The sequence below is a fragment of the Taudactylus pleione genome, unplaced genomic scaffold, assembly GCF_031769625.1.
Source record: "Taudactylus pleione unplaced genomic scaffold, aTauple2 ptg000393l, whole genome shotgun sequence".
In the NCBI taxonomy this organism is placed as follows: Eukaryota; Metazoa; Chordata; class Amphibia; order Anura; family Myobatrachidae; genus Taudactylus; species Taudactylus pleione.
Genome location: NW_028284794.1, coordinates 7,128,668 through 7,144,062, shown reverse-complemented (window position 1 = coordinate 7,144,062; position 15,395 = coordinate 7,128,668). Strand labels below are relative to the sequence as shown.

The following is a 15,395-nucleotide window of genomic DNA, read 5'->3' as shown; positions in this document are numbered from 1 at the left end:
TACTTTGTTGATGCACGTGTGGCTACTGCGTACACACAATTCACAAACACAGAAAATATTCTTTTATTTTGTTTGGAGTGCCCTTTGGGGGTTACAGCACCCTTTAGCGGTCAATCGAGCCGGCCCTTTATTTATGGGACATAGGCACACGCTTGGCACTACTTTGTTGATGCACGTGCGGCTACTGCGCACACAATTCACAAACACAGAAATATTTTTTGATTTGGTTTGGAGTGTACTTTGGGGGTTACAGCACCCTTTAATGGTCAAGCCAGCCGGCCCTTTACTTATAACACAGGCGCACGCTTGGCACTACTTTGTTGATGCATGTGCAGCTACTGCGCACACAATTCACAAACACAGATAATATTTTTTTATTTGGTTTGGAGTGCCCTTTGGGGGTTACAGCACCCTCTAGAGGTCAATCCAGCCCTTCACTTTATTTATGGGACACAGGCGCACGCTTGGCACTGCTTTGTTGATGCGGCTACTGCGTACACACAATTCACAAACACAGAAAATATTTTTTTTATTTGGTTTGGAGTGTACTTTGGGGATTACAGCACCCTTTAACGGTCAAGCCAGCCGGCCCTTTACTTATGACACAGGCGCACGCTTGGCACTACTTTGTTGATGCACGTGCGGCTACTGCGCACACAATTCACAAACACAGAAAATATTTTTTTATTTGGTTTGGAGTGTACTTTGGGGGTTATAGCACCCTTTAATGGTCAAGCCAGCTGGCCCTTTACTTATGGCACAGGCGCACACTTGGCACTACTTTGTTGATGCACGTGCGGCTACTGCGCACACAATTCACAAACACAGAAAAAATATTTTTTTTTAGCACTTGGGGGGAGCACCCCTGACGGACAGAGCACCCCCTGGACAACACTACAGCACCCCTTTAGGACTGGGACACTGCACAGGACTTTGGAGTGGACACAGCCCCTAGGACAACTGACTGCACAACACAGTCCAGCCAGCCCCTATGGACTTTGAAGTAGTGGACACAGCCCCTATGGACAACAGCAGCACAGCGCAGCACAGCACAGCACAACACTACTCTGCACTACACTACACAGCCCAGCCAGCCCTAACTCCCACCCTCCCTCTTCACTGTCCACAGCCGAGTGAGAAAATGGCGCCGACGCGGGTACCTTATATAGGATCCAAAACCCGCGAGACCCGGAAGGCGGGATGATGACGTTTTGCTTCGATTTCAGATCCGAGTCAGGCGGGAAAAGTCGAGCCTGACTCGGATCGGCCTCGGATCGGGGGGGCTCGGGGGGGTTCGGATTTCAGAAATCCGAACCCGCTCACCCCTAACTTTTACATCAGTGCCATTTACCAATGGGTCCTGCAGCATACATGCCTACACTCCCGAAAGTCGCAGGAGGCTCCCAATTTTTTGGGTATATCCCCCCGCACTCCAGGCAGTGTAGGCACTTCTCCAGCATCCCACCCACTTCCTAGTGAAATGGGCAGAATGGGGAAAAACTTACCTGAAATCTGCGGTCCATCATTTGGAGGTGGGGCTTAATGATGTGATTATATTATAATTGTGTCATTTGGCCCCGCCCCCTATTAAAATATGCAGAATTCACGCAAGTTTTGCTGTGAGGAGGCGGGGCCTAATGGTTTTGTCCCACCCCCCTAACTGCCTAACTGCTGCCTCTCCCCAGGCTTCTCCAGGGGAGGGCGGATACTGGAGAAAAGATAATGCAAAGGTAGGCGCTATAGCTGTCTATCGGAACTGCAAAAGAGCTCTATTTACAGGCTTTGATAATCATAGCTATCACCATCCTTACTCTTTTACTCTCCCGTTAAGCAAAATGTGGTTCTTCTTTTCAGGCATCTTTCCTTGGATTTTTCCAATATAATGGTAGCAGTGAGGTGATGGAGTGTAACCTGGAACTGCCAGGAAGGGACGTGTGCAAGTACAAGGACCCCGCCACTGGGAACACGTGGCAGTGTGTGCGACCACAGAAGCTGCCTTGTGACTCCTGGGTCTATCACGCCGGTAGTGGATTACACAAAGTGACAGATCAGCTGGAGGATGTTCTGCTCAATGAGTGAGTGAATGAGATGTTAGGGAGTTTGACATTCTATAAAACCTTAAACTAATAACAAGTTGGTATGACATCAAGCAGCAAGCAACTAGAGACATGCTAACACTAATATGTTGGACTACAGGTATGTGACTTATACAGAACATTTCAATAGGGGCTAGGATATGTATCCACACAATATATGTAGTCACTGAGGCCAATATGATTATAGGTGTTGTGCCGCCAACTATCTCAGTAATGTTCAGCAGCATATGTACAGTATTTGCCCTTTATGGTACATGCTACTATGCTCGGTTTCCTGCACACCTCTATGTGACAAAAAGCTAGCAATGTTTATCTGTCTGACTCATATCTATCTGTCTCATACTGTATGTCGGTATTGTGGGTGTCGATATTTCAATTGTCGGTGACTGTATTTCAATTGTCGGTATTATGACTGTACACTTTTTTTACTGTCAGGATTTCAACATGTCAGTATTGTGGGTGTCGGCATTTTGTCTGTCGTTATTCTATTCATGTCATCATTGTCTGTATTCTATCCTTGTTGGTATGTTTTGTAGCGGTATTAAGTTGCTGTTGGTATTGTGTGTTATCTTTGTTTGGGCAGTGTCGTTTTTTTGTATTTTTGATGTTTTGGTATTTGCAGTCGGCATTTTGTACTTGTTGGTATTACGCTTGTGGGTGTTCTCTCCATGTCGGTAAATTGGTTATCGGAATTTTGTTGCCAGCATCATGTCCATCAGTCTTTGCTTTGCTGTTATATTGACTACACCCAGTATAACAGATCATTGTTGTCTCAAGCTACTAGTCTTCTTTTTGTCTATTATTAAGATTCACCCCCAGCAGCAGCATTCTGCTTTGGATAAGGGAGGAATCAGTTTGCCTTTGCATATTGGATGCAGTCAGTGGCGTAACTAGGGTATTTGGAGCCCAGGACAAATTTGAAAAGGGAGCCCCCCCCCAACATCCCGAAATGTGCTGGAAAAAAATGGGCGTGGTCACTTAAAAATGGGGCGTGTCAACATGACACACCCCTTTATTTTCACGCTGAACATTCCTATCCATATGTACCTTAACCCCAGTAGTACCCCTTATACAGTACCCACAGTATGCAGTTGTGGTCCCTCTTATGCAGGCCCATAGTAGTGCCCCTTATACAGTATCTCCAGTAGTGGTCCCCCTTATGCAGCCCCCAATTAGTTCCCCTTACTCAGTACCCCCAGTAGTTGCCCCCCAAATGCAGTGCCCCATGTAGTGTTCCCCCGTATGCAGTGCCCCCAGTTGCTGTCCCCACAATGCAGTGCGCCCAGTAGCGGTATCCCCTTATGCAGAGCCCTTTATATGGTGCCCCCAGTAGTAGTCCCCCCCTATGCAGTGCCCTTTATATAGTGCCCCCAGCAGTAGTCCCCCCATGCAGTTTTCCCAGTAGTAGTCCCCTTATGCAGGCACCCTGTAGTGATCCCCCCTATCCAGTGCCCCCTGTAGTGGCCCTTCCTATTATTGCCCCCAGTAGTGGTCCCCCAAGTGCAGTGCCTCTAGTAGTAGGCCCCTTTTATAATGCCCCCAGTGGTAGTTCCCCCCAAGTAGTAGTCCCCAGTAGATTAGGTCATCCCAATGGCGCCCCCAGTAGTAGCCACCCCTCCCCCAGTAGAAGCCACCCCTCCCCCAGTAGAGGTCCCCTCTGTAGTAGCCACCCCTCCCCCAGTAGAGGTCCCCCTAGTAGTAGCCACCCCTCCCCCAGTAGAGGTCCCCCCAGTAGTAGCCACCCCCCTCCCCCGTTGTGCAGATAGGTTAAAAAAAAATATATATATATATATATATATATAAAAGTATACTTACCTGAATCTCTGCTCCTGGTCCTGGTCCTGCTCGCGACGCCGCTCCCGCCCGGGCTGGCGCGCTCAGCATTATGGGACAGACGTCATGACGTCATGACGTCAGTCCCATTACCCACTGCAGGAGCCAGATGGAAGTCCGGCTCTTGCAGTGGGTGCTGCAGCAGTCAATGAGAGTCTATCTGACTCTCATTGGCTGGCGACGATGCGTGTGTTATGCACAGCCTGAGCCCACCTCCTGGTGCTATTGTGCAAGTGCTCAGGGGGAGGGAACGGGCTCAGGCGTGCAGCACAGGACCGGCACTGGAAGCCTAGCGCCGGTCCTGTGTAAATGTGTAGCGCTGACCGCACTCATTGTGGTCGGCGCTACACTGGCAAACTAGGACAGGCGGGCCGGTACCATGGCCGGCGGCGCCCCCCACGCTGCTGGTCCAACGGTGCCCAGGGCACGCACCCCGCTCACCCTGCCCTAGTTACGTCACTGGATGCAGGGCTATCTATGATTGTTAGTGAGGGGTTTGTTGATGTTGGTGTTTGCAGTGAAGATTGCATGTGCTGTTCTAGGCTGCTGGTAGCTGATGCTGTACTGCTTGTTACTATAATTTTCCATATTTTAATAAATCGCTTAATTAACTTGGACCTACAAATTGAACATATGCCTTGACAAATGTCATGAATTGGGTAAAATATTCCACATAAAAGAAGTGACTTTTTTGTTATTTTGAACAGGCCTGAAAATGTCATCATTGTTTTTTTTACTACTACAAATCCTCACATTTGTAGAGGGATCAGAAATGGTGGAAGGAGTCTTCTCTATGGTTCCAGTATAAACACCCCCATACATCAGCAATTTAAAAACCACAATTGAACAATTTGAAGATTTGTTGCCTGATTTTAGGATTTTACAATCTAGCAATCTGCGCCCATACATTACAGATCTTTCTCAGTGATTTGCTGATCGATTTTAGCAAACACAGATCTTCCAATCTTGAAAGGCCCATCATTTTACTAGTAAGTGTTTGCAAATCTGCTGATCATCTCCTTAAGCTGGGTACACACTGATAGATAATTTGGCCGATCAATTGATCGGCCAATGTATCTGCTGCCCGTCAGGCAGTGTGTACCCGCGATATGTCGGTGAACATTGGCGTTCACCAACATATTGCATTGGCTGTGCTGCACAGCCAATGGACAGATATGTCTGTAGACATATCTGTCCATTGGCAAGTGAGTACGGGCGGTCTGCAGACTGCCCATACACACAGATCGGCAGCCATGAGGAGGGGGGTGGGACATGCCCCTGCCCACCGGAACACGGCCCCGACATGCCCCCTGGTTGCTGGGACCCGTAGATGATGGCCGTTCAGTGTGTATGAATGACCATTATCTGCAGATATACCTGTCAGGTGTTTACCCACCTTTACACTAGCGATCAACATCCCCAATTGATCTGTGAAATCCAACATGTTTTACCAAGATTTACCAAGTCCATTCACTTTTTGGTTGAAATCTGAGATCTGTGAGGCCCATACATTGCAGATTTTTTTTTACAAAATCATCTGCAAATTGCAGAACTGCCACAATCAATTGCTGATGTATGGGAGCCTTTAGAATCAGACATATTAGTCATATGTCTGATTCTAAAGACATATTAGTCTCGCATATAGGGCCTGATTCAGACCCACATGCAAGTGCACAGCGCTTGCAAGCAAGTCGATGGTCCCCCACTGCAGGTCTGATGGGCGTGTTTTTTTTTTTCTTCTCCAGCCCACTCGCAAAGCTGTGGGTGACCACCCACAGCTTGTGCGAGCGGGCTGGAGTCCGTCATGATTATCGCAACCATCTAATAGAGAAGGAAGTCCACTACTGACATCACTAGTGATGTCATTAGGGCCACCCACAAACATCAGATGTTTCTATATATAGAAAAAATTTCAAGGACAGAAATGAAATGGATATACAGAATTGGAACCCTACCTCCCAAGGGTCTAAATATAGACTTTGATTTAGGAGCTTTTCTTAAATTATAATTTGTATAAATTTTTAATTTAAAGACTGATTTTATATTTAATTATTTTTTATATGATACAATCCAGCAACAAATGGAACAACATGATACACTCTACTGATAATGTTATGTAAATGTTTGTCTGTCAGCATTCTGTGATTTTACATTCACATTAATTGGCATATTATTAAACCAATTATAACTGCACACTATTTTTTAAACAGATTTTATAAATAAAATTAATTTATCATTTTTATTATATACACATATTAAAGAGATTGCACATTTTTAGATTGCCCAGCTTTTTATCCCGTTACCCGGTTAAATATGCGGGATTGAGACATGTCTGATTGACATAATTAACAAGCCAATTACCAGGCTAGCACAAGGATAAAAGGTGAACAAGGGATTCACAGCAACACCTTGATAAAGTCCTACCGGATGAAACGCATTGGTGTTTAGACTACTCCTGACGTCATTATTCTAGTGAGCGCGAGAATGGCAGATTTCCACCAGGCAGAAGAGTGCAGAAAGATGCTGCTCCGGCGAGCCACTGATATTACAAGCGGCAGACGGAATTGTTATACAGCTGATCGTACTGTAGCCACCTGGACACACTCAGCCCCCGCACGGAGAAGATCTTACACAGGGAAAGGTAGGGTCAGTTCATCCCACTTACCCTGGTATTCGGCGCCCACGTCTCAATGGGGAAACCTTTTCAGGACACTTCATTTTTCACTGAAAGCGCGTAAACATTTATCTACGTTATATGTATTGAGTGTTATTGTGTGTATGTTTCACTATTGCTGGTATCACATTTAAGCACTATCCACTATACAAGTGCTTCTTTAGCATACATTAACCCTTACCTGGCCAGTGATCTGGCCATTTAAAAGAAAGCTGCTTATTCACTGGGAGCGCATGATTCATTATTACACAGTATTTTTTGGACAAAATTTGGAAATTGAAATTCCACTGCCCATTGCAACCAATCAGATTTTACTTAACATTTAACGAGCATCTTCCAGAAGATAATAGCTAAAATATGATTGGTTGCTATGGGCAAAATCACTTTTAAAACTCACATCTAAAACCTCTCACTTTAGTAAGTTTACCCCTAAGTATGTATACTGCAGTGTAGGGGTGAGCGGGTTCGGATTTCTGAAATACGAACCCCCCCGAGCCCCCCCGATCCGAGTCCGATCCGAGTCAGGCTCGACTTTTCCCGCCTGACTCGGATCTGAAATCGAGGCAAAACGTCATCATCCCGCCTTCCGAGTCTCGCGGGTTTTGGATCCTATATAAGGTACCCGCGTCGGCGCCATTTTCTCACTCGGCTGTGGACAGTGAAGAGGGAGGGTGGGAGTTAGGGCTGTGTAGTGTAGTGTAGTGTAGTGTAGTGCTGCTGTTGTCCACTACTTCAAAGTCCATAGGGGCTGGCTGTGTTGTGCTGTGCTGCTGTTGTTAATAGGGGCTGTGTCCACTACTTCAAAGTCCATAGGGGCTGGCTGGACTGTGTTGTGCAGTCAGTTCTCCATAGGGGCTGTGTCCACTCCAAAGTCCTGTGCAGTGTCCCAGTCCTAAAGGAGTGCTGTAGTGTTGTCCAGGGGGTGCTCTGTCCATCAGGGGTGCTCCCCCCAAGTGCTAAAAAAATAATATATTTTCTGTGTTTGTGAATTGTGTGCGCAGTAGCCGCACGTGCATCAACAAAGTAGTGCCAAGCGTGCGCCTGTGTCATAAGTAAAGGGCTGGCTGGCTTGACCGTTAAAGGGTGCTGTAACCCCCGAAAGTACACTCCAGTCCAAACCAAAAAAAAATTATTTTCTGTGTTTGTGAATTGTGTGCGCAGTAGCCGCACGTGCATCAACAAAGTAGTGCCAAGCGTGCGCCTGTGTCATAAGTAAAGGGCCGGCTGGCTTGACCGTTAAGGGTGCTGTAACCCCCGAAAGTACACTCCAGTCCAAACCAAAAAAAAAATTATTTTCTGTGTTTGTGAATTGTGTGCGCAGTAGCCGCACGTGCATCAACAAAGTAGTGCCAAGCGTGCGCCTGTGTCATAAGTAAAGGGCCGACTGGCTTGACCGTTAAGGGTGCTGTAACCCCCGAAAGTACACTCCAGTCCAAACCAAAAAAAAAATTATTTTCTGTGTTTGTGAATTGTGTGCGCAGTAGCCGCACGTGCATCAACAAAGTAGTGCCAAGCGTGCACCTGTGTCATAAGTAAAGGGCCGGCTGGCTTGACCGTTAAGGGTGCTGTAACCCCCGAAAGTACACTCCAGTCCAAACCAAAAAAAAAATTATTTTCTGTGTTTGTGAATTGTGTGCGCAGTAGCCGCACGTGCATCAACAAAGTAGTGCCAAGCGTGCGCCTGTGTCATAAGTAAAGGGCCGGCTGGCTTGACCGTTAAAGGGTGCTGTAACCCCCAAAGTACACTCCAGTCCAAACCAAAAAAAAAATTATTTTCTGTGTTTGTGAATTGTGTGCGCAGTAGCCGCACGTGCATCAACAAAGTAGTGCCAAGCGTGCGCCTGTGTCATAAGTAAAGGGCCGGCTGGCTTGACCGTTAAAGGGTGCTGTAACCCCCGAAAGTACACTCCAGTCCAAACCAAAAAAAAATTATTTTCTGTGTTTGTGAATTGTGTGCGCAGTAGCCGCACGTGCATCAACAAAGTAGTGCCAAGCGTGCGCCTGTGTCATAAGTAAAGGGCCGGCTGGCTTGACCGTTAAAGGGTGCTGTAACCCACAAAGTACACTCCAGTCCAAACCCCAAAAAAAATTATTTTCTGTGTTTAGCCGCACGTATATATCAAATCGATATAACATAAATGGAGGACCAAACTTTCTCCGATAAAAATAAAATAGAGAAAGATCAAGAACCACTTCCTCCTAGTGCTGAAGCTGCTGCCACTAGTCATGACATAGACGATAACATGCCATCAACGTCGTCTGCCAAGGCCGATGCCCAATGTCATAGTAGAGGGCACATACAATCCCAAATGGCAAAGTTCAGGAAAATGACCTTGAAAAAGACATTTAAATCAGCTGAAGAGAAACGTAAACTTGCCAATATGCCATTTACGACACGGAGTGGCAAGGAACGGCTAAGGTCGATCCCTAGTATGTTCATGACTAGTGGTTCAGCTTCACATGACGATGGAAGCCCTCCTCCCACTAAAAAAATCAAAAGAGTTAAGCTGGCAAAAGCACAGCGAAGAACTGTGCTTTCTAAGAAGATATCACAAATCCCCAAGGAGAGTCCAAGTGTGGTGGTGGTTGCGATGCCTGACCTTCCCAGCACTGGACGGGAAGAGGTGGCTCTTTCCACCATTTGCACGCCCCCTGCAAGTGCTGAAAGGAGCACCCACAGTCCACTTGCTGATATGCAAATTGAAGATGTCACTGTTGAAGTACAACAGGATGAGGATACTGGTGTAGCTGGCGCTGAGGAGGAAGTTGGCGAGGAGGATTCTGATGGTGATGTGGTTTGTTTAAATCAGGCTCCGGGGGAGACAGTTGTTGTCCGTGGGATGAAAAAGCCCATCACGGTCATGCCTGGGCAGAAGACCAAACATTCCACCTCTTTGGTCTGGCAATATTTCTATCCAAATCCGGACAACAACTGTCTTGCCATATGTACCATATGTAAAGGTGAAATAAGTAGGGGTAGGGATGTCAACCACCTAGGAACATCCTCCCTTATACGGCACCTGCAGCGCGTTCATAAAAAGTTACTGTCAAGTTCAGAAACTTTGGCTAAGACCGTAAGCAGTCCAGGGACACCTAAATCCCGTTGTCCTGTTGTATCCAAGCGCCTGCAAACCACACCGTCAACTCCCTCCTCGTCAATTTCCTCCTTAGTTAGGATCGGAAGTAGTCCTGCAGGCCATGTCACTGGCATGACTGACTCTCCTATCCGGGATTCCTCCGGAGGATCCTGCATTGCTACGCCTACTGCTGCCGCTGCTGCTGTTGCTGCTGCTGGGAGTCGTTCATCATCCCAGAGAGGAAGTAGGAACACCACTACTTTTACTAAACAATTGACCCTCCAACAGTCCTTAGCGAGGAGGATGAAGTACGACAGCAGTCATCCTGAAGCAAAACGTATAACTGAGGCCTTGACTGCTATGTTGGTGTTAGACGTGCGTCCGGTATCCGCCATTAGTGCAGTGGGATTTAGACAATTGATGGAGGTAGTGTGTCCCCGGTTCCAAATCCCGTCTAGATTCCACTTCACTAGGCAGGCGATACCGAGACTGTACAGAAACGTCAGAAAAAGTGTCCTCAGTGTCCTGAAAAATGCCGTTGTACACAATGTCCACTTAACCACGGACATGTGGACAAGTGGAACAGGGCAGACTAAGGACTATATGACTGTGACAGCCCACTGGGTAGATGTATCACCTTACGCAGCAACAGCAGCAGCGTCACCAGTAGCAGCATCTCAGAAATGCCAGCTCGTTACAAGGCAGGCTACGCTGTGTATCACCGGTTTCAGTAAGAGGCACACCGCCGACAACCTCTTAGAGAAACTGAGGGAAATCATCGCCCAGTGGCTTACCCCACTTAGACTCTCCTGGGGATTTGTGATATCTGACAACGCCACCAATATTGTGCGGGCATTACATCTGGGCAAATTCCAGCACGTCCCATGTTTTGCTCACACAATAAACTTGGTGGTGCAGAATTTTCTGAAAAGCGACAGGGGCGTGCAGGAGACGCTTTGGGTGGCCCGAAAAATTTCTGGCCACTTTCGCCATTCAGCGACTGCGTGCCGAAGACTGGAGCGCCAGCAAACACTCTTGAACCTGCCCCGCCATCACCTGAAGCAAGAGGTTGTGACGCGGTGGAACTCAACCCTCTATATGCTTCAGAGGATGGAGGAGCAGCAAAAGGCCATACAAGCCTATACATCCACCTATGACATAGGCAAAGGAGGGGGTATGCACCTGACTCAAGCGCAGTGGAGAATGATTTCCGTGTTGTGCAAGGTTCTCCAGCCCTTCGAACTTGCCACACGTGAAGTCAGTTCAGACACTGCCAGCTTGAGTCAGGTCATTCCCCTCATCAGGCTTTTGCAGAAGCAGCTGGAGAAAGTGAAGGAGGAGCTAAGACGGAGCGATTCCGCTCGGCATGTGGGACTTGTGGATGAAGCCCTTCATTCGCTTTGCCAGGATTCCAGGGTGGTCAATCTGTTGAAATCAGACCACTACGTTTTGGCCACCGTGCTCGATCCTAGGTTTAAAGCCTATGTGGTGTCTCTCTTTCTGGCCGACACAAGCCTGCAGAGGTGCAAAGACCTGCTGGTGAACACACTGTCAGCTGAAGCGGAACGTGACACGTCAACGGCTCCTTCTTCATTTTCTCCTGCAACTGGGGCTGCCAGGAAAAAACTTAGGTATCCTAAGCAACCCGCTGGCGGTGATGCAGGGCAGGCAGGACCAAGTTTGGACATCTGGTCCGGACTGAAGGACCTGGCAACAATTTCTGACATGTCTACTGTCACTGCATATGATACTGTCACCATTGACAGAATGGTGGAGGATTACATCGGTGACAGCATCCAAGTAGGCATGGCAGACAGTCCATACCTGTACTGGCAGGAAAAAGAGGCAATTTGGAGGCCCCTGTACAAACTGGCTCTATTTTACCTGAGTTGCCCCCCCTCCAGTGTGTACTCCGAAAGAGTGTTTAGTGCAGCCGGGAACCTTGTCAGCGAAAGGCGTAGGAGGTTGCTTACACAGAATGTGGAGAAGATGATGTTCATCAAAATGAATTATCAGCTCTTCCAGGGAGACCAGCCTCCAGAAGGTACAGAGGGACCTGTGGTGGTGGATTCAAGTGGGGACGAGTTAATACTTTGTGAGGATGAGGATGTACACACTGAAGAGGGTGAGGAATCGGTGGATGAGGAGGATGAGGATGACATCTTGCCTCCATAGAGCCAGTTTGTGCAGGGACACATTAATTGCCAGCTTGTTTTGTGGGGGCCCAAACGAACCAATCATTTCAGCCACAGTTGTGTGGCAGACCCTGGCGCTGAAATGATTGGTTTGTTAAAGTGTGCATGTCCTGTTTATACAACATAAGGGTGGGTGGGAGGGCCCAAGGACAATTCCATCTTGCACCTCTTTTTTTTCTTTGCATTATGTACAGTTTGGGGCCTAGTTTTTCAAACTGCCATCCTGTCTGCCACTGCAGTTTCACGCCTAGATGGGTCACGTGTTTGTGCCGCCCACTCGTGTCGCTTAGCATAGTCATCCAGCTACCTCGGTGCAACGTTTTGGACATAAAAACACTATTGTGAGGTGTGAGGTGTTCAGAATAGACTGGAAATGAGTGGAAATTAAGGTTATTGAGGTTAATAATAGCATAGGAGCAGAAAAACCTACAAATTCTGTGATTTTAGCTGTTTTTATGCTTTTTTAAAAAAAAATACAGATCCAAAACACAAAACCCAGAACCCAAAACACGGAAGGGTGGTTTTGGCAAAACCAATCCAGATCCAAAACACGAAGAAAGATCCAGATCCAAAACCAAAACACAAAACACGAAAAGTGGCCGGTGCACACCCCTACTGCAGTGTAGATACTAATAGATACCCTAATGAAAAACAAGTGCAAGTTCACTTTAACAAACATACACAAACACAGCCTGTTTGCATCACTGGATTGCAGGTTCTACTATGTCTGACAAACACACAGTAGCCTGTTTGCACTGCAGCGCAACTGATTGCATTATGGAACCCCTGCAAGTGCCACATGTCACCCAGTTTGGTAACCACTGCCTTAGACCAAACTAGCCACAACTCTAACTGAACCTTTACAAAAGAAATAAACTCTCCTCCATTAGATGCATGATGACCAGCCAGTGAAGATGAGCATCACAGAACCGAATCAAGGCAGAAGGTATAATAATAACACAAATTGGTGGTCCAGGACCTAATACAATTATTTATGGTAAATGTGATAGGCAAAGCCATTTGTTTTGGCTGCCAGTCATAAAATATGTGGAAAAACAGTGGCACAACCCTGTCCACCACCACATAACTGAACTGAAAAGTAAAGTGGTGGATTCTCTGAGGGATCAGAAGAAACAATTGCAGATTCAATTGGAGTCTCTGGCAGTGTAGTCACCTTAGAGACCTCTTATAGCAGAGCAGTCAACTTGGAAACCTGTTATAGCAAGACCAGGCAGGGACTAAAAATGGTTCCTGGTATTTAATGCAATCACGTCTACTCATAGCCGTCATGCAGACAGAAGGAATACTAAGGAGGTGAGTCACTGGGAATACTAAGGAGGTGAGCCATTGGGAATACTAAGGAGGCGAGCCACTGGGAATACAGATGCCAGACTCATCATTAAAGAAACAATTGTACCAAGAGCTAAAGTGTACAACTATTTTTGAAACTAAAAATTTGCATATTTTATTGATTTTTATTTTTTTCTTCCACTTTTTATTGTCTTTATAAATCTTTGCTTATTGTTTGGATGTTTAGTCATCTTTTTATCCAGCTTATTAATAAACTGTATTTATATATTTATGAACTTCTGAAACGTTTTGATGACTTTTATTAATTTGCTGTGCATTAAGAAACTTTATTGGTTAATGGTATTTTTTAAGCTTAATTAAGTGATTGGTTTTATTAGTTTTTGCACTGAATTACTTTTTTGGTTGAAAAAGTGATGTTATAAATAGCACAAAGCAAATTTGCACTTTTACCTTAATTTAACACTGCCGGATGCATATACTGTAAGCACACCATTAATTGATATACACATTTTGATGGAAACTTTGCACTAACAGGCGCTCAGTACCAACAGCATTTTACAATATATGTATATATATTTAGTTATTTGTCAGACACTTGTACACTTTAGTGCTTGGTTCAATTGTTTCTTTAATGATGAGTCTGGCATCTGTATATCAGGAAAGGCTCCAGTGGGATCCAGGTGTAGGACTCTTTTATAGGTCAGAATGGGTATGAAGTCCTGGCAGCTGAATAGCCGCCGGTGCATATCCCGATGCTGGCAGCCCAAAAGGAGAAAATCCTGACAGGGCAGATAAGCATCCTATCCCTACCCTCTCCTCCCCTAACCCTAACCCTCCCTTAGTGGTGCCTAACCCTAACCTCCCCCCTAGTGCCTAACCCTATCCCCCCTTACCGCACCCTAAACCTCCCAGGAGGGGTGCCTAACCCTAACCACCTCGCGGAGGTGCCTAACCCTAACCCTCCCTCCTATGGGTGCCTAACCCTAACCTTCCCTCCAAAAACCAAATCCTAACCTCGCTATGCTCCCTAAAGCTATCTCTCCCCCCCGGCGGCTAACGCTAAGGGCACCCGGAATTACCTCATTCAGTCCGGCGTCCTTCGGTGTTCCAACGCCGGGATTAAGATAGGCATCAATTTCATAACTACATCCCATATAGGTCATGTTACAATTGGCTCTGCATGCCAATACTGTAATGAACAAGGATTTTATTGTATAGTACAGGTAGCAATGTGTGGATCCATGAGACTCAAAGATTGTGAGCAAGATGGCTTCCTAAAAAGTATAACAATTCAGTATGATGTGAGGAGTGAATTGGATGGGTTGGGGATGTAATTATATCTTTACTTGTAGACCACTTTTGTTTTTATTCCTCTGAAACATTCAAACTGTTTATTCAATTATTCCCCTCCCTCAGCTCTGTCACTGACCAGATTATCCCTGGCAAAGTTTCTCCAATCAATGTCATCAACAATAACAGCTCATTGGGTAAGTTGGCTGATGGACAATAGAAATTTATTGACTCTATAGGTAGGTGATATAATTAGTAGGGATGTGTTCCGACCCCCATGTTTTGGTTTTGTTTTCGGTAGAGATGTGCGCTGACCCCCGTGTTTTGGTTTTGGATCTGGATCTCCCCTGGTTTTGGATCTGGATTGGTTTTGTCAAAACCTCACCTCCAAGTTTTGTTTTCGTGTTTGCTTTTGGTTTTAGATCTTGATTTTTTCTTAAAAAATAAAAAAAACAGCTAAAATCACATAAAATTAGCCTTTTTTTGTCCCTACAGTATTAATAACCTCAATAACATTTATTTCCAGTCATTTCCTGTCAATTTTGACCACCTGACAGCTCTCAAGGGAAGTGTGCTTTCCAAAAATAAACAAATGACTTAAATAATGCTTTGCAAATCTTCTATTAACTGGCATTTCCCAACCTGTAGAGGGACATAAAAAAAACATAGTTAGTTCAAACTGCCGTTGTTCCCACTGTCCACTTAACCATATGAGATATATTGTGAACAAGCGGAACTGAGCAGCAAATGCAACATTTCAGACCTAAGGTTTAAGTATTACGTTGTGTGGCTGCGCCATGCCTGCTTGCTGGAATATTTTTTTCATCCCAGAAGGGGACCAGGAAGCGTACTTTCCAAAAATAAATCTTCTGTTCAGAATTTTTCCAACCTGTAAAGGGACATTAAAAAAAAACAGAGT

At 45.9% G+C, this 15,395-nt stretch overlaps 1 protein-coding gene across 1 annotated transcript in view; it reads left to right on the top strand.

The window, feature by feature from the left end:
• Window positions 1–15,395, top strand: part of LOC148507437 (NXPE family member 3-like) — a 93,048-nt gene that overhangs the window by 51,461 nt on the left and 26,192 nt on the right. Inside the window, exons 3-4 of the mRNA XM_088446099.1 lie at window positions 1,855–2,075; window positions 14,603–14,673. Of these exons, the coding sequence (XP_088302225.1) occupies window positions 1,855–2,075; window positions 14,603–14,673 (292 nt within the window). The remainder of the gene's footprint in view (window positions 1–1,854; window positions 2,076–14,602; window positions 14,674–15,395) is intronic.